This window comes from Apteryx mantelli, chromosome 12, assembly GCF_036417845.1.
Source record: "Apteryx mantelli isolate bAptMan1 chromosome 12, bAptMan1.hap1, whole genome shotgun sequence".
NCBI lineage: Eukaryota > Metazoa > Chordata > Aves > Apterygiformes > Apterygidae > Apteryx > Apteryx mantelli.
The window spans coordinates 3,315,860-3,338,720 of record NC_089989.1 but is presented as its reverse complement, the minus strand read 5'-3'; the positions used below and the strand labels follow the sequence as shown (position 1 = coordinate 3,338,720).

The window sequence follows — 22,861 nt, the reverse complement described above, 5'->3', positions numbered from 1 at the left end:
CCGGTCTTGACAGGCTGTTTATAGAGGCCAGGATTTCTCTGCTACAGCATTTTTTCTTTTATTAGATTGGAAGTATATCATAGAGGGATTAATGGCCACTCTTTTTTGGAATGAGTTGCCATATAAGTGGCTCTTCTGATGGATCAATATGTCACCAAAATATCCCTCCATTTCCACTTGTGTTGAGCAGGAGAACATGTCCTATTGATTTCTCTTGGCTCACAGCCTAATATTTGTGCTACTGCACACGGAGAAGACCCTGGCAGTGCAGGCAGACTCCTACGAGGAGCTCGGCAGAGCAGGCTTAACCGGGGTTCTGCCTTGCCCTCTGCATCCTGGTGTCTGCATTCGTCTCGTACGGGTGCATGAGGTTGGCAGCTTCAAATATAGTCATTGCAGTATCTCTACTGCCCTTTCAGCCTTTTTCCTTTTAGCGGACACTGGCATCGCTGTGCTCCATGCGGTGACTTTGGCAAACCGTGTCGTTAATAGCTGGTGTATTCGGGTTGCAGTGACTGCTGAGGGCTCTGCCTGCCCCCACCCGTGCAGTTACCGGCGTGGCTGCAATAAATCCAGCTGAATTCCTGGGCTTTTCTTCCTACTTCTCCTCTGACAGCCTTCCACCCAGGAATACCCTTTTGATGTGCTCCCCTGCTTGTGTTTGAGCCTTAGCTTAGTCTGCGATGAGCAGGGTTTCATCTTTGTATATCCTCAAGCATGGGAGGGAGCAGGGAGTGAATCCATAGCGAAGGACCCCGAGGGGGCAACACCAGACTTCTGAGCCCAAATCTCTCCCGCGGGAGCTCAAAGGCTCTGCTCTGTTAGCTTGGTGCTGGTCTGCGAGCTCTCTATTTTGCAGGCGCTGGAGGATAACGGAGCCGGGCGCCGCTACGACTGCGTATGGCATGTGCGAGGGTGTGGGTGCTCAGGGCCTCTGCCTGGGTGCGTTTGAGCTGAGAACATCCTCAGGAGCGGGCGCTGGATGCCGGCAGGCAAGCCTCTGCCAGAGCTGCTGAGTGCGAGGTGACAGCTCTTCCAGAACTGTGGAAGAAGCAGCGAGATGGCGGAAGCAGGTTGGATCTTTAGGCCCGTGCACTTCTCCGAGTATCTGTGAGTTGGTCATTGCTTGGATCCTAGGGAAGAAGAAACTGCAGATGAGCCAGTGTCAGACCTGACTTTCCCCCTCACCCAGTCCAAGCTCCTTTAACCCCAATGTTTTGTTGGTTTTTTGTCCGTTCTCTGCTCACAAAGCAAGCCTTGCCAATGCCATTTTGATTAGCCTCAAGGAATGTGTGGCTGTCTTATTCCTGTCTAATCCAATGATTTATTCAGGATTTCAAGTCTCATTTATTATGTTTATTTATATAGTGCTGGGGAGCCCCGATGCTGTGTGTCCTATAAACCCTGAATGGGTTGTGGCCCCCTCTGCTGAAGATCCTTCCAGCTGAACGGATCAGACAAGCAAGGGAAACGGGTAGGATTTATGAGTAGCGTGAACAAAGTAATAAAGTGCAAATGGCAAGTTAATGCTGCTTTTTCTGTTCAAGTCCTTCTGACAGGCCATGTTAATAATACAGGATTGGAGAGAAAAAATGAAGAGCTGCACAGCAGCAAAAAGCCAGTTATCACAGGGCTGCCACATTAGTGTAAAAATGGTGTCTTTTAGCAAATAAGAAGCACTGTCTCTATCCCAAATAGCATCATGCAAAGTGAAGAGCGGCTTTCTGGTGGGTTGGGGACAACTTTGGAGGACTCTGTGGAAGAGGGCAGGGGAGCAAATCTGTCCAGTGCTCCATGCTGTGATCTTCTCTGGGAAGATCGAAGTGAAAAAGGTCGCAAACCATGTGGGTGAAAGCCTCGGAGACTGGGGAGGGCGAGAGGAGGCAGCCTAAGGGGCGCTTCTGGTGCAGAGGGACGTTTTTGACGGGGACAGCGGCGGATGCGGAGGGAAGATGCGTTCGCAGAGCCGCAAGTGACCGTGTTAGTGCGATTATGCAGGTCGCTGCTGTGGCGGATCCTGTGCAGGCGGTTAGCGAAGGGTGTGAAATCCGGCGTTCCCGTAACCCGTCGGGAGGGTGGTGTAAAGCAGTGTACTGCCGGGAGCGGGCTCACGGTCGGCTCGTGGGAACCGACCCAGCGGAGCGGCGATGGCACTCTCAGGTGGATGTCCCCGAATCCCTCCGGCTGGGGACAAGAGGCTGGGTGGTGTCTGGAGGCTGCGGCAGGAGCCGTGTTGAATTTTTGGGTGGGAGCTGACATGGGAGCAGCGCGGGGCGGCAGTGAGGGCTGTGCGGAGGGCAGCGGACACCAGCGTGCGGAGCAGCCCGGGAGCTCCCATAGGAGGGAGGTGTTGGGAGACTTCTGCACCGTTGCACTTGCCGTTCCTCTTTCCCAGAGGAAATGTGCATCTTGCCTTAATTTTCCCTTATCATCTCAGAAAATGAAATGCATTCTCTGAAATATCTTGCGTTTCCTTCCGATGCTTCTTTAAATGTATTCAAGCGAACTCTGCTTGGTTTTCTTTAGTTATAGGTGGCAACATTCCTCCTGGGTTGGGGCAGTTTGGAGGCTTTCTCCCCACGTTGCGTTCTGAGTATTGGTTTGGTCCTTGGTCTGGCAGTTAATTGAATTTGGTAGATTTATTTTAACATACCTGTTTTTATTTTTAAAAGTCCCTCCCGTTGTTTTCTTCCTCATCTATTTTTCTTGGGAAAACAAACAAGCCAACAAAAGCAGTTTCTCTTCCCCCCCCCCCCCAAAGCTAAGTGTTTCAGAGCGAGCCTCTCATTCCCTGCCTTGTCGGGAGTTTTTTCGGAGTCTGCAGTTGCTGTTAATTCACATTTGATTTAGTAATTAATCAGGACATAAATAATACATAGCATGTTATCAGAAAGCTGCATGGCAGTGCTAAGGAGGCAGGCACTTTTGGCCCCGGCGGGGAGGGGTTGCCTTCTGCTGCTCTGCAGCCCCCTAAGGCCAATTAAGGTGCATCGGCGATGAGATCCAGCCGCTCCTTGGCTGGATAAATGGTAGCTCTGATGCAGGGAGGGGGGCGAAGCAAGCAGAGATGAAGGGGGTATTAGTGTTCAAACAGCTGCGATGAGTGCCGGGGTCCAAGCGCTCCCCTCCCCGCTTGCTCAGCCCCTGCCTGCAGCGGGCTGAGATCGCGTGCAGCGATACCGAACGGTGCAGGCGCCAGCCGCCGCGGCTTATGGGCGATCTGTAGCTCTGCTGGGCCTGCTGCTAAGGGTCCCTAGCACTCTTCTTCTGAAGACTTGTCAACTGTTGACAAACATAGGCTCGAAGAACGTCCCGAGCGTGGAAACCTGCTTTAACTTCCCTGCGTCCCTTCCCCACAGCTCGCTGCAAGCCTCCTGCGTGAGCCTGGTGACTGACGTGTTTGGTATTTCTTCTTTCAAGGCTGCTGTTTATTTCAGCTGCAGTAACAAGTGCCAAACTGGCTGGCATGAAGAATAAATGTTACCATGATGGTTTGGGTGGAGATCTGGGAAAGCCACTTGAAGTTGCAAAACAAGTATAAAACCATCAAGAAAAAAGTGAGCAGAAAGGTAGAACCAGAGCCAGTGAACGTACAAGGCCACCAGATCTTGGCTGGGTCTGTGACATTCACAGCTGTGCATTTGCTCTATAGCGGGCGGTGAGAGCAGAGAGAACTGAGCTTGGAGTAAGTGGGGCTTTGCGGAGGGATCTCAAAGGCTCCCCGTAGCAGTCTGAATATTCGAGGCTGCTCTGTGGTCCTGCGGTTCTGCCACTGGTCTCCCTGCAGTGATTGCTGGACTTCAGGGCCCGAACGGCGAGGGGGGCACAGAGCCGCAGGGCGCTTGCCGGTGCTCCTAACGGTGGCTTTCTTTTCCAACCACAAACCTTGAGTGGGCAGACTCTGTTTTGAGCACAGCTTCAAATAAGTTTCCTTTGGAGGAAGGAGGGGAAAGGGAGGCAGTGACAGGATGGGGTCCTGGCTCTGGGAGCTGCTCGCTGGCCTTTCGGCTCTGGCAGTGCCTGCTCCGTGGGTTTCGCGTACTTTAGTCTTTCCAGCTGTAAGCTCTGATGTAAGAGGATTGCAGCTGAAGTGGCGCAGTAACGCGCGAGGTGTCACATTTCTCAGGTGCTGGAGCAAGATGTGGTTCTCCAGTCCATTGACCGTGCCATCGAGGCTGTGCACAATGCAGCCATGAAGAATGGGGGCAAGTACAACCTGGAGCAGAGAGACGTCCTGCAGTAAGTACTGCCGGCACCGCGGAGAGGTGGCAGATGGAGGGTGGTCAACGCATGATGCTTTTGTCTTTCCGATTCCTGGGGGTCAAGTTGGGCATCACTGATTTGAGTCCCTGTGCTGCACAGTGCTGATATGCCCAGCGAGCTTTCCAGCTCTGGTGGCTGCCTCTGCTGCTCTTCCTGTCAGCTGCCTTCCAACAAAGCGGTGCTTCATCTTGCCCCTCTATCCCTGTATATGTAAAGAAAAGGAAACTCAGCTGCATTGTAGGCTTAGAGGAGAAATCCAAAACCTTTCCTGTTGTGTTTTCTCCTCTCTTACCAGCCAGGAACTGCAGGAGTCATTAGCTGTGTGGCATAGGGTCTTTTAAGATGTTCACAAATAATTGATTGTGGTGAGAATTTTCTTCCTCTGACACCTCACACCGTGCACTGACACATGCTGGCTTCGTCTCAGTTGAACAGTGATTCTAAAGTGCAGGCAATCTCTGAAGCTTGCAATGCAATATGTAACTCCCCTGAAGAAGAAGCATTTTTCTCCTGCGAACTTATGAATAAATCATGGGCCTTTTGCAGAGCCTCTTCCTTCCTCCCCCAGAAGTGCTTCTTCAGTTGTTAATGAAACTGGAGTCAATCATCAGAGTAACATAACCCCAATCTGATATATATATTAAAAACCCCAGTGCAATATCTCATTTAAACATTACAACACATTGACTCCCTTCCGTTAGCTTTGCTGTTCTTGATGTCGTCATTCCATTCCAGAAAACTGATCCATCACCGGAAGGAGACCGTGTCCCGCAAAGGTCACTCGCCAGCCCCTCAGGGGATGGTTATGACCCAGTCCTCCAGTGATCACCATCTGGATGTGGCGCGGCAGCCCAACGGGGTGTGCCGGACGGGATACGAGCGACATCACAGTCTTCCAAACACCGAGTTTGAGGAGGAGGATGAAGGCCTGTATCAGGTAACAGTGGCTGGACACTTTCCTTCTTTGATGGTATGACACTGCTTATTCTGTTTAATGACATGCCTTGCACAGCTGAAGCCACGAGGAAAATGTTTCTGTTGCTTGCCTGGGACTACTGTGATGTTTCCCTGGGTGCTGTAAATTGAACTTACGCTCTATTCAAGGAGTCTGGAACAGTCCCATTGTGTTATTTACACTTTTAACGCTTTTTGGGATCCTTGAGGATCCAAGACTTTATGGTGATGTGCAAGATCTGCTCTCATTTGGATGACTATTTTTTGACAGCTTTCTAAAATGTTCCAGCCTCCTCAGACGGTACTTTGAAAAGCAGTTTTCACATAAGCAGCAGAACTCTCTCTGAGTACTCAGCACTGCTTTATATTTCTCCCTTGTTAAATCTGCACAAGATCTTTGCTTTTTAAGCATTTATCTGCTGTGGCTGCTTATTTTTACAACTCAGATCTTAAAAAGCAAGATCCTGCTTTGTCTGAATGTTACTTGTGGTGATGAATTAAGGGTAGAATGCAGGAAATACAATTTAGAAGCAGATTTTTTTTTTTTTTATCAGAACGGTACATGTTCCAAGGTTACAGTGTGGCGTCAGCAAGGCTTCAGAGAAGCAGCCAAGGACGGATGCAGCAATTGTTCAGGATGAATTATGTGGCTGATTACACGGTGTAGGCAGAGGTGGAAGTCAGGGCTAAAGGCTAAGCAAGGATGAGCAGGGAGATGTTTTTCTCCTGCAGATGAACATGTACACTGTAGTCTGTCTTCATCTGTCTAGGATAACTGTTTGGAAGCAGTGTTCATAAGGTACTGATATACTGTTGTTGCTAGTATATGAGGCTTGTTTTAGACTTAAAGAATTGTGAGTCTGCAGAGATGAAAGGTAGCTCTGGCTCGTGCAGAACACAGGCAGCCTTACAAATCCCAATTTTCTGCTTGACGTTAGTTCTCTCTTCTAGGCAGCCAAAACAGCTGCATTCTCCAGCCTCTGCATTACGGGCTAAGAAAGCGGAGCAGCTTAAGGCCCATTCTTCATGCTGATTCTCCATCTTTCTCTGCTGATCTGTGGTCTGGTCGCTTGCCAAAAAGGAGCAAGACAAATTCCCTGGCTTACAAAGAACTGTTTCTGTGTGGGTGGCAGTGAGGATGCAGTCAAAGTGCATCCAGCGTTGTTTGCCCTGCGCTGAAAGGGCTCGTTGAGATTGTAACCGTTGGATGGAGGGATTTCCTGTAGGCTTTGAAAGCACAAGATGGAGGAAGCATCATCGCTTCCCTCCACTCTAGCTGGTTATGCAGCTGCCAAAGAGGAGACCTACTGAAATCCAAGCTTTTTCAATAACTCTTGGGAAGCGGAGGTCTTGGGATGTGCTTTTCACCGTTTTGGATTTCTAGGTGCCTCTAATTTTGCATCTGAAAACTTTAGCAAAATTTTGAAGTGCAAATTTCCTGTTGGTGGTGTGGGCTGCTTTGCTCCCCAAGGGCTGGACTGGCTGAAGCAGCAGGTCATAGCACCCATGCTGAGCCTTTGCTTAACTCCTCTCAAGTTTCCATGGGGTGGGAATCTGAGGCAGTTGTATACCAGGTGCTAAGGAAAAGGCTGAGCTCTCAGAATGATTCAGTCATAAAATCTGCTGGATTTGTGAAAGCTTAGTGCGGACTTCTGATGCTCTTCTCTGGAAGGCTTTGCTGTAGACTGCAGTGTCCGGCTTGGCAGAGTTTGCCTTGAGGAGGTTACATGCTTTTTTTTTTGTTGTTGTTGTTTTTAATGAACTCCTGCGGCTTACCTACCTTCCCCATGGCGGCTGGAGGGAGGGAGGACGTTTTCTCCCCTTCCCTCCCCTTCCCCAGGGGTTTGATTGCTGCACCTCTGCCCCGTGAGCCCCCTCGATGGCGGGCCGAGGGCGGGCAGGCCCATCTGTCGCTCCCTCTCGAGCCCTGACCGCGCTGCGGCTCGCAGCTCCGGCAGCCGTCGGCCCTGGGGAATTCACTTGATGCTTTGCATTCTCGTCGCAAGCGCTCGGGCTGCGGCGCGTGGCCGTCTAAATGAGGCTTTCCGAGCCGACTGCGTGATGCTATCTGGGGCTCTGAGCTAACGTCAGATGTGCATCTATTAATTTAAACACTGAGCCCTAAGAGTTGTGTTAAACTTGTCTGGTATATTTAGAAGGGATAATAAAGCCATGGAAATACTCGAGAATGACCCAGCCCTCTCGGCCTCCAAAGAATGTCACGCTGCTGCTCTAAACTCTAAGCCTGCCTGGCTGCTAAATCCCGCTGCTTCGGTAATTGCGGCTGCGCTGTGCCAAGCGGCTCTGGCTCGGGCTGCTTTTCCTGCCGCTGTGCGCGGAGGGCCTGGCTTCAGCGCAGCTGAGCTCGCCCGCTTTTGGGCCAGCCTTCCAGCCGTGCTTTGCAGAGACCTCTCGTGCTCGGCTTCGCCTCTCTCAGCTGTGCAGTCTCTTTTTGGACCAACAGCGATGATTTTTAAAGAACAAGTATGTACTTGTTAGATTCCAGCTGGTTCTCTCCGCAAGTGTCATATAGCATTTTCCCCAGATAACAACACGAGGTGGCCTGACGATAGCAGAAGAGCTCGGCCTGGGAGTTTGCAGGAGTCCCTCGTTCTAGTCGCCTAGTTAAAGGTGCACCTGGAGAAGTGGCTGGTTACAGGACGTTGTAAGGGGTTCTTACGTGTTGGGTGGGAGGGAGCAAGAGACCCCTTTTTAAAAGTCTTTGTAAGCTGTGTAAAATGCTGATTTCAGATTTTGGGTAGGCTCCACTGAGGGCTGTGAGCACTGTACTGTCAACTTTTGACATTGAGTGTTCAAATATTTGAAGCTGCAGCTCCTAGAGGCATCTTCTTTGCAGGAATGTCCTTGCTCCCGTCTCAGAGGAAGTTTCTGTCCTCTTTGGTTACAGGAAAAAGTATGCTTTTTGTTTTCCTTGTTCTGGAGCTACTTAAAATACAGTTTTACTCCTGGATTTTTCTGGGGCCAGTCTCAGTTTTTCACTCTGGGGGTTGGCAGTGCTCTGTGCCCTGGGTCAGCATTTTAGGACTGCTCTGAAGTTCAGTATTGATCCCTGTTTCCAGTTCACAGATAAACTTCTCTTTCAGGGCTAAAGAAACATAGAAAATTAGCATTGTATAATGGCCTAAATGTCACTGTGGTAGATTCCAGCTGGTTTCCTTGAGCTGTCGCTGAGAGATTCAGGCCATAATCACTTTTCCCTTCTGATTCTAAACTAAATTGTATTTCTGCAGGCAGCAATTGCAATATCTCATAAAAACAGAGGTGTGCTTCAGGCAGCCAGGCTCTGAACTGTGGAAATCCTCAGAGACCCAGACCCCTCGGCTGTTAGGCTGTGTGGATTCGAGCATCCATGCAATGCACTTCCACTTAGTCTGGCTGTTGTATTCAGTGATAGCCACAACATCACCGCTGATCGCTTAGGAAGTTACACCCTGCTGCACTAATTCTAGGTGCAAAAGACACGGGCGATCATGGTATCTGTATCCAACAGGGAAAGATCAGAGCGTAGAAATCTGGGTCAGCGGCTCTTATGTTCCTGGCTCGGCTTTGCTAGGAGAGGAGACTTACAGGAGAGATACCAGATGCAGGGAGTTAGTGCAACTCACTAGCAAGAGCTTTTCCCAGCAGGTTTTGCTATAGTGTATAAGCTCACAGCGATTCTAGCCTGATTTTTCTCCCTCCCTGCATAAGTAGAAATAGCTATGAAAGCATGGAAGAGGAATTTCCATGTCTCCAATCCTTGGCTTTGTCTTTCTGCAAGGATATTTGTAGCTGACGTAATGGATCTCTCCAGAAGAGCGTCTAAATATGCACTCTGTTTGCAGCCTCTGTAGAGCTATTAAGAGTAATGTAAAGTCATGGTGAATGTGTGGGACTGCATTTGGAATAAGGAAGGAGTAACTGCTTGACAGATCTACACGACATGTGTGCTATGTGCTGCTGAACATAGCAATTAAACAAGGGCTGCTTTTCCCGCGCAGGGAGGGGATGCAGCAGGTCTGAGTCCTGCTTTGTTCTTCTAGGAAGCTGCCTATTAATACCTGTCCTCCTGAGAAAACTCCCTGGAATGATGAGAGAGACGTAAGGACAAATTTACACACGCGCACAAAAAAAGAGGGCTTTATAACAGGGAATGTCTTTATTGTCAACCTCCTTTGATTGCTCTAAAATCTCTCCTTACAGATCCCGCCACAGCCCCGACGTGCTGCTCCCGTCACGCCCCCACCTCCAGAGAAACGCAAGAACGCGCAGATTGCTGCACCCATTAAAAGTAAGGACAAATCACTTTTTAGATCTCGGACAAGAGACAGGCGAGGAACTGTATAACGTTGCCCTGGACTGGCTGCTCTTGCTGCGCGCTTAGAAGAGCATCCCTTTGCTTGTTGCTGAAGGGAACACGGGGTTTAAATTCCCATAGGTTTTAATCCTAATGGTGGTGGCCAGTGCTCCTTTATGTCCTCTCCATCTCTAAGGACTTTTGGCTGCCTGGCGCTTGCGCTTTCTCTCCCGCCAGCGGCGAACGGGTGCCAGGTACAGTATCCTTCTGGGCTTCCTACGCCGGCTGCCTTGGAGAAGGGGCACTCGCCAGGGAGCAAACCTTCCGACTGCCCAGATGGCTGGTCTGACCAGCGCGCACCTCAGCGATTTAAGGTCCTTGTGGCCGTTTTCTGCCCCAAACGCTGTGGGTATCTCCCAGCAAGGCAGAGCAAGGCTTTTTCCCAGCTGTGATAAGTGCGGTAGCTCACCAGAGGGAGCTCACTAGTAGCGCTTTTAGGACAGGCTCGGGTCAACTTTTGGCTCCCAGGCTGTCGAGCGCCTTCTTTGTACAACGGTCAGATGAGATTTTTGCGGAATTGGTGGCTGGTCTCTGTGAGAAGCGGGAATAGCACCATCGCCGGCCAGCAGTGACCGGGGCACGGCCGTGTATGTGCTGCAGGCAGGTGGGGGAGCTGGCAGGCACGGGCGCTGGGGTCCGGACCAGAGCAGGACCAAGAGCCGCTGGCAGGAGCTCCTCCGTCTTCAGCACAGTTGGGTTAATCGAGGAAATGAGCAGAGTCATTTTGCCGACTTGCTGTCGACTTGCCAAAGTGCCGTCCTCTGTTGCAAAGCATTGCAGCGGCGATTATGCTGCGGTGTCACGCAGCCCGTTTCAAGCTCACTTGTGTCCCCCTGTGAGGAGCAGGGCGGATCGGATAGGTAACCGAAACGTGGGGCTGGCACCAGCTTCCTTCGTGGTATTTGTTGAGCCATTTTTCACTGTGGCAGTGGGAATTTGCAAAGGTCGGTTTCCTTGAATTCATTCTTGATTTAGTGAAACGTGGTGGGAGCTATAATTTGTGAATGCTTTTCTGTGGGGAAAAAAGGGAGAAGGAGGAAAGCTGAACCCCTGTGGGAGGAAGGGGTGCATTTTTTCTGCCCAGCTTGTGCTTGCCTTGAGATGGATCCTTCATACCAGCGGAGGGACTCGTGGAGGGCTTCCCGAAAGTACCGGGCAGTCCCAGGCTGCGGAGGTGCAGGAAGAGGTGTGATTCGGCTTGGCTGCAGGATGGGCTGCGCAGCAGAAGACAAATGGGGAGGCGTTTCGTGTGTCTGTCCCTCGTTTGGTATGGGAGAAAGATGTGTTGCCTGAGGGGAAAGGTAATTTCCTGTGCATAAGCCGGTGTATCAGAAAAACTGAGAGGCTGTGGGAGTATTTGTGCAGAGCGAGACTACGGTCTCCGAGAAGTGAGCTCCCTGCGGTGTGCGCTCCTTTTCTTCCAGCTCCAACATCAGCTGTTCTCTCTAAACTCTAGATGAAGATATCCTAGTGTTTGCCCCAGTAACTGTCTGTTTTCGTAGTCAAGGAAGGACTCAGATGTGTTTCTGTCCCCTAGAACTAATGGATAAAGCTTAACAAAGCTACATATTAGATTGGATGTTAGTAAAGAAACATCTTAACGATTTAGTTGCTTATAGCAGATTTTTTCCTAGAAAAATGGGACAACTACCACTGCTAGAGCTAGGCAAAACTAGAAGGGGGAAAGAAATAAAGTAGAACAGATAATCATCTGGTGGCTTGTGAAAGCAGTGTGTGCTAGCCAGGTCTACGGGGCTTGTGAGCAAATGCGGAAGAGTGCTGAGAGGGAGAGACCACCGGTGCTTGTCAGCCAAACGTTTTCCCCGCTGTTGACACTAACTGGGGTGTACACGTACTGCACACGTGCTGCAGGGAGAGATCTGAGCAAGAGGGAGATGCTTGCTGCCGTGCGAAGCCTTCAATGTCTTGAAATGCTCCGACATGTCATTCAAAAGTAGTGGCTTACATCCTGAATGCAGGCAATGGCCCTTGCTGAGCCAGGGGAAAAGACTTCTCTGTCCCTTGGTCCTGTCCCTCCCTCCCTCCCTTCCCCCGTGGAAAACACTGAGCCCTTTGAAGAGTGTTCGTCTCAGTAGAGTAGTTTTCCCCTTTCTAAAGAGGTGATTGTGCGGGAATGCTCCAGAGAGAACTTGTACGGTTTTGCTTTGAGATAAGCGAGGCAGGAAGAGGAGTTAAACTGCTCTGGTAGCATGCGCAACGAGCCTTTCAATGGGCTGTGCTGCAGCGATTTGTTTTTTCTTTTTTCCTTTGATGCCGTTGCTAAGGCATTTTTAATTGTTCCCTTTCAGACGCTGTTGAAATTATCCCTGGGTCAGCTTCTAGTGCCTCCTCTATAAGCACAACGTCCCTGGACACCTTGTACACCGCTTCTTCTGCGTCAGAAACCGCCCTCCCGACGGCCACGTCGAGCCCTGCCAACACGCCTCCCCCCGTCCCCAGCCGGAGCGTGCACACCACCATAACGCGCAATTTGGATACGAGCTCGGTGGCTCACTCCCGCTACGGGACTTCCCCGAAGGAGGGGGCCAGCAAATCTCCCCAGGCCAAGCGGGCTGCCCCCGCGCCGCCCGCTGAGGGAGGGGTCCAGAGGTCCGGTGCCGCGGATGGGGAGAAGGATCCTCAGGTCAAGAAAGCCGCCCCGGCTCCCCCTGCCAGCCTTGACGCTTTCAGCGCGCTCTGCCTGGACGACAAGAAGGCGGCCGCGGTGGAGCCCGCGGCGCCGGAGCCCGGCGGCCTGACAGCGTCCGTGCCGAAGACGATCGGGGCCGAGCTGATCGAGCTGGTGCGCAGGAACACCCACCTCAGCTACGAGCTGTCCCGCGTGGCCATCGGCGTGGTGATCGGCCACATCCAGACCTCCGTCCCGGCGACCAGCAACATCATGGAGCAGATCCTCATCTCCGTGGTGGAGAGCAAGGTAGCGAGCGCAGGGCTCTGCCGCGGGGCTGCTGCAAAGGGCCACGGCGCTGGTGTCGGCTGAAAGGTGTCGTGGGCTCACGTGGGCTCCCCTGAAGTTTGGGGTGGGAAGTGCAGGGAGATCCCGAAGGGAAGGGGAGAGATACTGAATGGGTGTGAGGGACTAGCCGAGGGGACCAAGGGTTTGAACCAGGTCGGAGTACTGGGAAGGGAAGTGGGAAACGCGAGTTTGTTCTCGAGGTGAGCTGCAGATGTGAGTAAGGCCTAACCGTAGGTTTGGAGCTGGCGGCGAGAGAGGAGGAGCGGGCTGAGCGGGCCCCGCGGCGCTGGCAGCACCGGGCGTGCCGCCGGCGGCGTTCGGACGGGACTGCGGTTTGGGGAAGGATGCTGAGATGGAGACGGCAACCTCCCAGGTCCCAAGCACAGCGGCGGCCGCGAAGCGCCGGCAGGGACGGGTGCAGCAGGGCAAGAAGCGGTCTGAGAAAACGGGCCTGGTCTGGTGGGGCGGCTCCTCGGTTTGATGGGAGAGGGAGACCGTGAATGAAGCCTCCGCTTGGCCTTGATGATCGCTCCTAATCAGAGTGAAAGCACAGAGAAATTAAAAAAAAAAAAAAAAAAAAAAAGCAAGAGGCTTGACACCAAAGAATGGGCGGAAGAAACCTAATGGGGACATGTTGAATGCTTAAAATTAATAGACTCTACCGTGCAGAAATAAAAAGCAGGAGAACAAATGTTCCAGCTAAAGGCTGTGGCAAAAAGGTCAATTGGGAGTGAAAGAAAGAAGCAAGCTTACTCTTTCTGCTCCTCCACTCTGGCATGAGCTGTTTGCCGTTCATTGTGAAGCTCGCGGAGAGCCACTGTGGCAGCCCAGAACTGGAGAAAGAAATTAATACTGACTTTTTAAAGAGGTATTTTCTGCTACAAATGCAATGCATAGAAGCTGAGAAAAATGGAGCCTCAGTAATAAGTGGTTGTTTATAGAAACCTTTTGTAAGAAAAAGCCTTGTATAAACTTTTTTTCCTTCCAGCCTGCTAGACTGTGTAGATTCAGCATGCCCATGCGTACTATAAATCTGCATGTGTTTTTCTCTTATGACTATGGAGCACGCACAACTTCTATGTTGTTGGTGTCTTGCTGTGCGTACTTCTCTACTATCCCATAATACACTCCTCGGCCTTTTTTTTTTTTTCCTTTTCTTTTTTCTTTAACCACAGAAGAGTGGAGAAGGAGCGCTATCTTCCACTTGCTCTAAATAAACCTTATACCAAAATGATCACACGTTCCTCCTTCCTCTATTACGGACACACGAGGGGAAAAATAAAAGAATGCTTCTTGCAGCCATCATTGAAATAGCTGCGTGCATCTGGGCAGCCCTCGGCTTTCGTTGGAGGCATGATAAATTCCTGCTCCCGCTTGCTGAGTACAGCCCCGAGGAGTACATTTCATATAAACACCTAAGATTAGGGTTGCAGTGCTAGTGGCACGATTATAATGAGCTGTTTGGAGGCATTTGAATATGGAGAACTATTGGCATTGAAATTTTGGATCAAATCATAATCTAGTTAACTGTCTACATTGAACAGAGCGTCCTGTAAGCAGCAATCAAGTCTCAGTTTGTGGCCATAACCCAATGGTTAATTGCTTCCTACTCCTGAAATAATACAGTATCAATGTGTGATCTAGATTTAGCAAAAAATTTTAGCTGTTTCAGGCAAACGATCTGGCTTGGACGCACGCTCTAAGCAGTTCCATTCAGTTTGCTGTTATTTGGACCTTGGACAAGATTTGAATATTATTTTGATCTTAAATACCTGATCTCAGGATACAATAATTTAAATTCCACAGAAGTCATTTAGCAGAGGACAAACATGTGCCAAGTTTCTGCAGCTAGTATTTGAAAAGCTCAATTTATGGCCGTTGCTGCAGACCAGTCTGAAAAGCATGGGCATAAATTCTGATGTCAGTGTGGGGGAGACTACCCTACCTACCTACCTGTAACTGATACCGGTAGTTGTCGCTCAGGACGTCTGTGGGGCTTAAAAATGCTAGGTACTACATGGAGGAGCAAAATATCCTGTCTTTTCTCATAAAACGTCGTGACAAATCTTGAACCGTACTGCTTTCAGATGGAGAGCCAAGGTTGGCTTGCACAGGGCTCTGATGTGAATGTTTTGGTTAGGGTGTGCATTTTTCCTGACTGTCCCACGTGGAAGATGCATCTCTGCTGGTATATTGGTGCCTGGTACCAGATGAGGTTTTCACCTAAAAGACTAGCTCTAGCAGTTAAAAGGACTGCCACGTGCAATTGCAGGGTGGTTGTACTGCCTTAGCTTCGCTAGTGTAGTTTAATGGTACAAATTATCATTATAGACTTCATTTTATTCATTATATCAAATCGTTCCATGATCTCAGGGGCTTCTGTTTATAAAGTGATTCTGTGTAGGATTACTGCTGAATCTTTGGTTCTCAGTCAAGGTGTTTTGTTTTTTAATTTGTAACTTCTTAAATCCCTCTGCACCCCAATCCATGCAAATACATGGTCAATATGTCTGCATATTTTTCAAGGTTTTTTTTTTTTTGCCCCCTAAAATGAAGTAAGACATCATCTTTGATCACAGCTTTGGCCTACTGATAGTAAATATCATACCTATTTCAAGCTTTGCATGGCATTCCTTAATTAGTTATATCCTTTCTGCCCCCATTCCAGTCTTAATTTGAAGTCAAATCACTGGTTTACTAAATCAATTTTAGAATCCGGTACCTCCCTCTTATTCCCAGCACGTTCCGAAGGTTGAATTGCTGCAGCATTTTACTCTTATTTACCTTGCTCCTCCTCCTCCACCATGGCATCTGCCCAAAAGCGTGTTGCAAAGAGGGAGAAACGGCCCTCCAGCTGGGAGAGCATCGCGGTCCAGCTTCTAGAACAGGTGATAGCAAGAGCAGTGGGTCCCAGGCACCCGAGCTGCTCAACCCGTGTGAAAGAGGCTTCAGAAATAACATACTACTTTGGGGAGCTTGACCTACAGCAGCAAATATGCCAAATCGACTTCCCCACTTAAGGATTGTCCTGGCCTTGGAAATGGCCCCTGTTCTTGTCCTTGAGCCAATTCCTAATGAATTATGTGGTTTACGGACAGAAAGCACAAAGGAAAAGGAAACCTCTTTTCAAAGGCAGGGCTGGAAAGACTGTGTAAATGGTAAACTGGAGCTGGCTTTTATGGGAACTCTGTTGAAATTCGCCCATAACTAAAGGCAATATAGGCGCTGCCCGATTTTCTGGCATCTAGAAAATCGCTTAGATTAGTATGTGGTGGTGATATGTGATTGCATGCAGCTCTGCAGAATTATCTCCTATCTGAAGGGAGGGGATAGCACCACAGATGTCTTGTCGAGGGAGGCCGATTTGAGGATTTATTAAACTGAGCGTGAGGCAAGAAAAATTGCCTGATGCACAAGCTGGCCAAACCTTGGGAGAGAGCTCTTAGAAATGGCTTATCTGCTTTTTATTAAATCAGCGTCGCTGTGTTCCAGTTGTGACGCAGACCCACCTCTAGCTGCCTTACGTTTGAGCTTTCAGACTGCTGACAGCGACCCATAGTCCAACTTCGCTGTAGAGCTCGGCCCAAGCTGCGCGGTGGGGCGGAAGGGATCTTGCGTGGAGGAGGAGGAGGAGGAGGAGGAGGAGCGAGGAAGGGCAAGAGCACGTGTAAAAACACTGCCCTGGAGAGCGCGGCTCAACTGGAGTCAAGTGTCTCTCTTGCACTGCGTTTAGTGTGGTTCGGTGCCTTCTGGGGAGCCCGACAGCGTACGCGTGTTGAGAGCAGGGTCAGCCTCTTGCTTTTGTAGCCGGCGCTGCGGTAGGAAGGCTTTGCTGCGCCGGGGAGGGGTGGCGTTCCCAGGACTGTCCCCTCGGATGGCTGTGCCAAGCCACTGCGGGGTTTGCCCAGCGACGGTCAGCGCTCATCCAGCGGGAGCTGCCGGACGGTGCACGCTCCCGAAGCACCCATGGTCCTCTGCGCCCGCCGATGGGGTGGCGGGGAGGGAGCGAGGAAGACTCAGGAGGAAGAGCATTGCCCAGTGGCTGCCAGGCTGGCGTGCTGGACATGGCAGCCTGCGAGCAGCATGAGGACAAGGCGGGGATGAAGGTCCAGAAACGTTGCTGGGCTGCTCGGTAGGAACGAAAGCCCTGCAGCCGTTCCTTCTGCCGGCGCTGGGGGAGGGAGCTGTTTGAAGCAGCAAAATAACACAAAGCGGAGCTGTTTGTTAGAAATACCGGAACATCCTCTTGCTTATGGCCAAGCAGGCAGGTTCCTGGAAGCGACCACGTGGCAAGGCTGCAGGTCGTAATAGCTGCCAAGATGTTTAATCAGCACAGGCCTGACCCCAGGAGCGGGAGGGCCGAGGATGGTGCTGAGAACGCATTAAGACGGTGCCCTGAATAGTTGCACCAGCCGGATGGAGGAGCTTGGTAATAGATTGATCTCATTCAAGTCCATTAGGAGCTTGATGTTCGGTGGAGTTTGCGGGCGGCGGATGAGGGATTGGAGGAAGCAGATTAGCGTTAAGAGGCTGAAGAGAATTTAGAGCTGTCATTAAAACGAGTAATCATTAAAACACTCATCTAAACCGATGTTCCAGCAGCGGCTGTAGGTAGGAGCAGCCCTGCAGTGCTCTGAGGAGCGGTTTTGCCTCTGAGCGAGGTGTGTAGACAGGGGATCATCCCCCAAGCCCTTGGGACACTGTGGGTTTTGTTGGCCCTGCTAGAGAGAGGAGGAGATTGCATGACCAAAGTGAGTCTCCTCTCAGCTAACGTCACTGGTTCAGTGATAAATTGCCATTTAGCAGGAAATTGGCTTACGTCTGTGCTCCGTTGCTGAAAGCTGTCCTTGCTCTCACGCGCTGCCGGTAGCCTAGTTACCTGCTCGGCAATCCACAGCTCACCAGAATTTTCTTAAGAGCATACTGTGGTTTATGTTCAAGTTAAACCAGCACGTTCCCTCCTTCATTATCTGCCTGACAAAGATTGTGTAATTAACGGTGACAACAAGAATACTTTTTTTATTATATAATTGAAACACTGAATCAAAGTCCTAATGAGTTCGCACCTCGAATACCGTGAAGCAAATTACTAACAATTCTGTCTCTAATAAAGCACATTAGACGTTACAGTTAATAAGTTTGGAGTCATTTCTCCACAGAGGGCTGCAGGGTTGTAGATGCGCAGGAATGGTCCGTATTCCTGCACTTCGCTCTCCCAAGGTGGCTATGGCATGTGCAGTTGTGGGACTGTGCTTGCGTCATCCCTGACAAAAGACATAGGCTTGCTTCTCTGGTACAAAACTGTTCTGCTCTGGCTTGTAACGTGAAGTCTGCTTAAAGGCTCGTGGTCACCAGCCACGCAGCTGACCCGTCGGAAGGAGCTGTGCCAGGGTATGGTGAGGTCTTTTTGAGGTTTTCAGGAGTCGAAGACGCAGTGCAATAGCAGGGTGTCCTGACCAGTAGTGGTAAAGGCCTTTTTACGTTAAATGATAATGATTTCTCACTGCACGTCACAAGACAGCTTCATCCAAAAATTGTTGAGAGTTTGACCTTGCAGTGAGCAGGTTATTCCTGTATTTTGGATTTCTCTGCCAAGTTTTCTTCTACCTCATTGATCTCCTGCTGTCTACTGTCTTTGCCTCCAAACGCTTGCATATTTAAGTTCTGCAAATTAGTCCTTACCTCTCTTAATGGTGCCTCAGCTTATCACCTCTAGTCAGCCCAGTTCCGTGTGCTGGTTGCCCCCTTTTGCCCTGCTTTCAGGAAAGCAGGTAGTTCATTTGATATGCTTAGCTCCTGGAAGGCTGTCCTAACTCGCAGAGCAGGGTGGCTAGCAGAGCTGATTAATTGCTGTCTGACTATTTCTCTCTGTATCTTGAAGGAGAGGAAAGCTTTAGGGAAGACAAATGACAAGTTAAGCCTTCATGGTACAAAGCGGTGGTGGTGTGTATGCAGTTGAAAGCAATCGGAGAAAGAAGTATGTGCAGTAAGATTCGCTGAGCTAGTATACGTTATAGTGCAGGCTTCAGAGCTGCTGTGAACTGTGGGTGAGATCTTGTGTCTGAAGGAAGGCAGAACCAGTGCACCCCAAGATTAACTGGTCCCCGTACTTGCTGCAGAAGATAGCAAACCTAATATCAGACAGTTGGCTTTTAAAGTACTGTGCCAGTGTTTGTGCCTGAGTCAATGATTTAATTCCCTTTTCAGACTGGAAGGAGAGGGCAGGAAAGAAAAAAAAAATTGTTATTCTTTCAATAAGAAGGCAGTCGCGCTAAAGGTGGTAGTTTTGTATTCTGGGACACAAATGTTTTGCTGGGCGAGCGTGCTCTGAGTTGCCTTTGGGAGCAGCCTGTGGGAGGTTCATGCCCCATGCCAGGAGCGTTTGACTTTCCCCATTTCAGGCTGCTTTTTGCAGCGTACGCTGCTCAAGTCAGCATGCCCGCTGAACAGCTTCTGAGCACGTGCCTGATGCCTGCGCCCAGGAGGAAGCCCATCTTTTACTGAGGTCGCTGTGTGCGCAGGAGTAATAAATACCTTCACGTTCGGTGAGCTCGGGTTCCCGGTGCCTGCGAGTGGACTGCTTTCCTAAAAGATGTGGTGCTGTTATGCTGCTCCGCGGCAAGGGCGAACGGAGGTTTAGCTGGCACTAAGTGTAGTACTCTGGCCTAGCATTTCGGGTTTTTCCTTTAAATGTTTTGAAATGCGCAAGTGCTGTAGTCGTTTGAGTTGGCTTCTTGTCTTAAGTTTCTTGTAGGAAACAGGCATTCCTCTTACCTCAGCACGGACCCTCCGCAGTGCAGGGAAGCAGCTGGTGGTGTTCTGCAGGTGGGCTCCGCTTTACTGCTAAGGGAAGCGGAAAAGCTTGTGATGCACCTGTGTGTGTTATGTTGCAGTTATCTGATCCAAACAAGACCCAGGTACAGATTCCCGGGGCTGTGGGAATGTTGGCTTCATTGGATCAGCTTCAGGTTACTGCAAGCGCTAAGAAAAAGGAGGTGTAGCTTTGTTCTGTGAGCGAGGTTTCCTGGGCTCTTCAACATCCTCCGAAGGTGGCTAACCCCCCCAGCGGAGCGACGGCAGCTTGGATTTAAAGGCTTTCTGACCACACACTGCTCCTGGCACCTGGTTTTGAGAGCTGGAGTCCAATTTTATTCATCCAGTGCCTTAGTTTTGCAAGGAAAGGATCGGGGATAGATGCCTAAAAAGTATGAAAGCCGAAACAGTGCACGTGTCTTAAACTTACTGCCTGTTTGCTGCCAGCTCTTGACTGAGTGAGGTCCACTGTCAGTCCTGAAACAAAGATTGTGCTGAACAGTCACCCAAACAGCAGCTAACTGTCAGGACCCCAGTAACTGGTGCTTTTTTATTTTGCAGAATCTGAGCTCTGGGCTGCCCTCGGGGCAGGTCTGCCATGACGAGCAGCGGCTGGAGGTGATCTTCGCAGATCTGGCCAGGCACAAGGATGATGCTCAGCAGCGCAGCTGGGCACTCTACGAGGATGAAAATGTCATCTGCTGTTACCTGGAGGAGCTGCTTCGCATCCTGGTGAGTAAATTTCTTTCTTTGTAGGTCTAACAAAGTAAACAGCCCCTGGTGAAGTTCTTTTTTTCTGACATCTTCCATCCTTGTGTTGCCATCAGATTTGCTGTTTCTGAGGGAATGGACTTCTTGTGCACCCCTCGCCATTGATGTAAAGCGTTTTCCTTTTGTGTGGGCTCTGCAGAGCTCTTGGACTGCGTTCCAGTCCACCTTGCAAAGCTGTTTTGAAAAGAATTGTAGGACTGTTCTTCATGGTAGGTGTGGTATTTACCTACTGTAGGAAAAAAAACCTCACTTCCAAAAAATCCAACCTCCCCCAGCAAACCTAGAAGTTTGCTGTGAGGATCATTGCATGCCCTGGCCCATTTTAAACTTCTTCCTTTACTGGGTGTGTGTGCGAGCCAGGCGGTACTGGAGACCATGCCATACCCTGAGCGCTCCCTCCCGTGCTCTGGTCATACCTCCTTGATGCTAATCTTTTTTGAAAGTGCAATGTGGAGCTGCATCAAACTGTAGCTTCCAAAGCTCTGTGCTCATTTCTCAAAGCAGACTCTTAACTCTTAATTGGCTCTTAACATATCAGTTTTCTTAAGCATACAATGTGCCCAAGTAGACTAAGCTATGTTCTCACTGCTCTGATACAAACTAGTACCTGAGGGATGAGGCCCATTAAATGCAAAGACATGAAACTTCTTTTGTTGCCTTGAAAGTGAGCTTCAAAGCTATTTTTGTGAGCCAGTGTAAACTATCTCACCAGGTTTGTGGGTATGGGAAACATCCACCCCCATAGTGAGCAGTGGTGGGAAATATCGTCTCCGTACTGTCTCTAGCACATACCATCATGCTCCCCTTGCACAGATGGGCTTGTATGGGAGCTGTCACTTGGAGCAGTGACATGATCTAGGTTATGGGTGCCAGCGTGGGGTTTGTTCTTGCGCCTGTTTCATGTTCCTCTCCAGTTCTGACATAAGCAGAACAAATCTTTTTGCATTATAAATACTAGTGTCTTTATCTTAACACGTGGGCTACATTCTTGCTGTGGGGCCTGCAGGGCAAAGGAGAGGCAAATTTTGTGCAACAGTTTCCTCATAATTTGGGAGTGAGGGGAGATGTTCCCAGGATGGGAACAGCACTGGAGTTGCTGTGTGTGCAAGATGCACTCATCAAGGCACTGCTCAGGTCATGGTTTTAGATGTTTTCAGCCCAAGAAACACTGTATGGTGAAGACGTTTCTTAAGAATTCACTTTGATACAGAATCTCCAGGGTGGCTGGCCTTTCTTGAGCTGTCTTCATGGTCTAGCTTTGGTTTCTTTGTAAGATGGTCTGGCTGGGGCTACAGAAATCTAAAAGGAACTAGCTTGCCCCAAGATCTCTGCAGCAACCACCTTGCTTCTTTGATGTGTCTCTGGACTGACCTGTTTGTTTGTGTTTCCAGACAGATGCAGACCCAGAAGTTTGCAAGAAAATGTGCAAGAAGAATGAATTTGAATCAGTTCTGTCCCTTGTGGCATATTATCAGATGGTAAGGTGGCAGGATGCATCAAATCTCTTCTTTTGGAGGTTTCCCTGAAGATGCAAAAGAGTGGGGTTACTATGATGAATATATGTAATGCTTTTCCCCCAGATAGGGCAGTTCTATGAACTAGACGGAGCTCTAGTAAGTCCCTTTTGCATGCTGGCTAGTGCCATGTTATGCATGCAAGTGGTATGGAGGAGTAGAGGATGCTAGACTTGAGCAGTAGCTAGCACTGTGAACGGTAAAGCTTGCTGCTTTTATTAGCTCCACTCAGGGCCAGAATCAGCATCTCTAATGTCTAGAGGAAGGATTTCCGAGGATGCCTTGGGAAAGCTGACAGGCTGTGACTACTCCTCTTTTAATGGATGCACTCCTGTGCATTAGTAAATAGCTTTGCTTTGGAAAGTAGGTTGTGAGTAGAAGCCTTGGGACTGAGGAAGCAAATCAGTATTCAGAAGAAGAAATGGAAGTTTTGCCTTCAATGCCTATGAAATGCTGCTTTGCCTCACCTTCCTGGGACTGACTGTTGTAGGACTGTGCCGTAGGTTGGAGACTTGTCCCCACCTTGTCCCTCAGTCCCCAGCTACAGCACCTCAAGCTTTGTTGCACTTAGTTTTCACTCTGGCACTTCTGTGTCTGAACCCAGAGCTTGGCGTTAGGGGGCTGTAGCATATTTGAGAGCAGTGGGAAGGCAGGCTAGGTGTTATGGTGTCTGCTGACTTTTGCTCTGTGCTGTTCTCTGACCAGGATTTCAGGGAAGCCTGACCAGACACAGAGCAGTTGGGTCTCCTGCCTGGCCGCTGTGGTGTCCAGTGCCAGAGCTTGGCTCGCTTTCCTTCTCTGAACGCTGGCTTTGTTGGCTGGGGCTGGAGCATGAAGGTTACACCACGCCAGAGCTCCTGCATGGGAGTTGCTGGTTGAGCATGGTCTTTGCTGGGATCCTGCCCAGCAGGCCCCAATACTTTCTGGTTAACAGCCTGTGCTCCCAGCACAAACCCAGCAGCTTCACAGTTAATGAACAGGATGTGAAGAGCCACTATCAGACGCTGAAGAAGGTTGGGGATGGGTTGTTGATCTGTATCGTTGTTATCAGATGAGATGTGGCATTTCAGATCTGAGCTCTTGCTGCAGCATGCCCTCTGACCACGTGTGGTAGTGACCTCTAGCCAGTCCAGTTGTGAACGTTATCTTAAAAGGACTCCTAGGTTGTTGTTAAAAGCTGGTAGAGCTTCTGTTTTCACTTTTACCCTGGGA

General features: G+C 49.9%; 1 protein-coding gene across 3 annotated transcripts in view; it reads left to right on the top strand.

Moving 5' to 3' along the window:
- Positions 1-22,861, top strand: part of NCKIPSD (NCK interacting protein with SH3 domain) — a 59,803-nt gene that overhangs the window by 22,901 nt on the left and 14,041 nt on the right. For all 3 annotated transcript variants that reach the window (XM_067303715.1, XM_067303713.1, XM_067303714.1), the window contains exons 2-7: positions 4,127-4,239; positions 4,999-5,200; positions 9,421-9,508; positions 11,884-12,512; positions 19,926-20,096; positions 21,527-21,613. In XM_067303715.1, the coding sequence (XP_067159816.1) occupies positions 4,127-4,239; positions 4,999-5,200; positions 9,421-9,508; positions 11,884-12,512; positions 19,926-20,096; positions 21,527-21,613 (1,290 nt within the window). The remainder of the gene's footprint in view (positions 1-4,126; positions 4,240-4,998; positions 5,201-9,420; positions 9,509-11,883; positions 12,513-19,925; positions 20,097-21,526; positions 21,614-22,861) is intronic.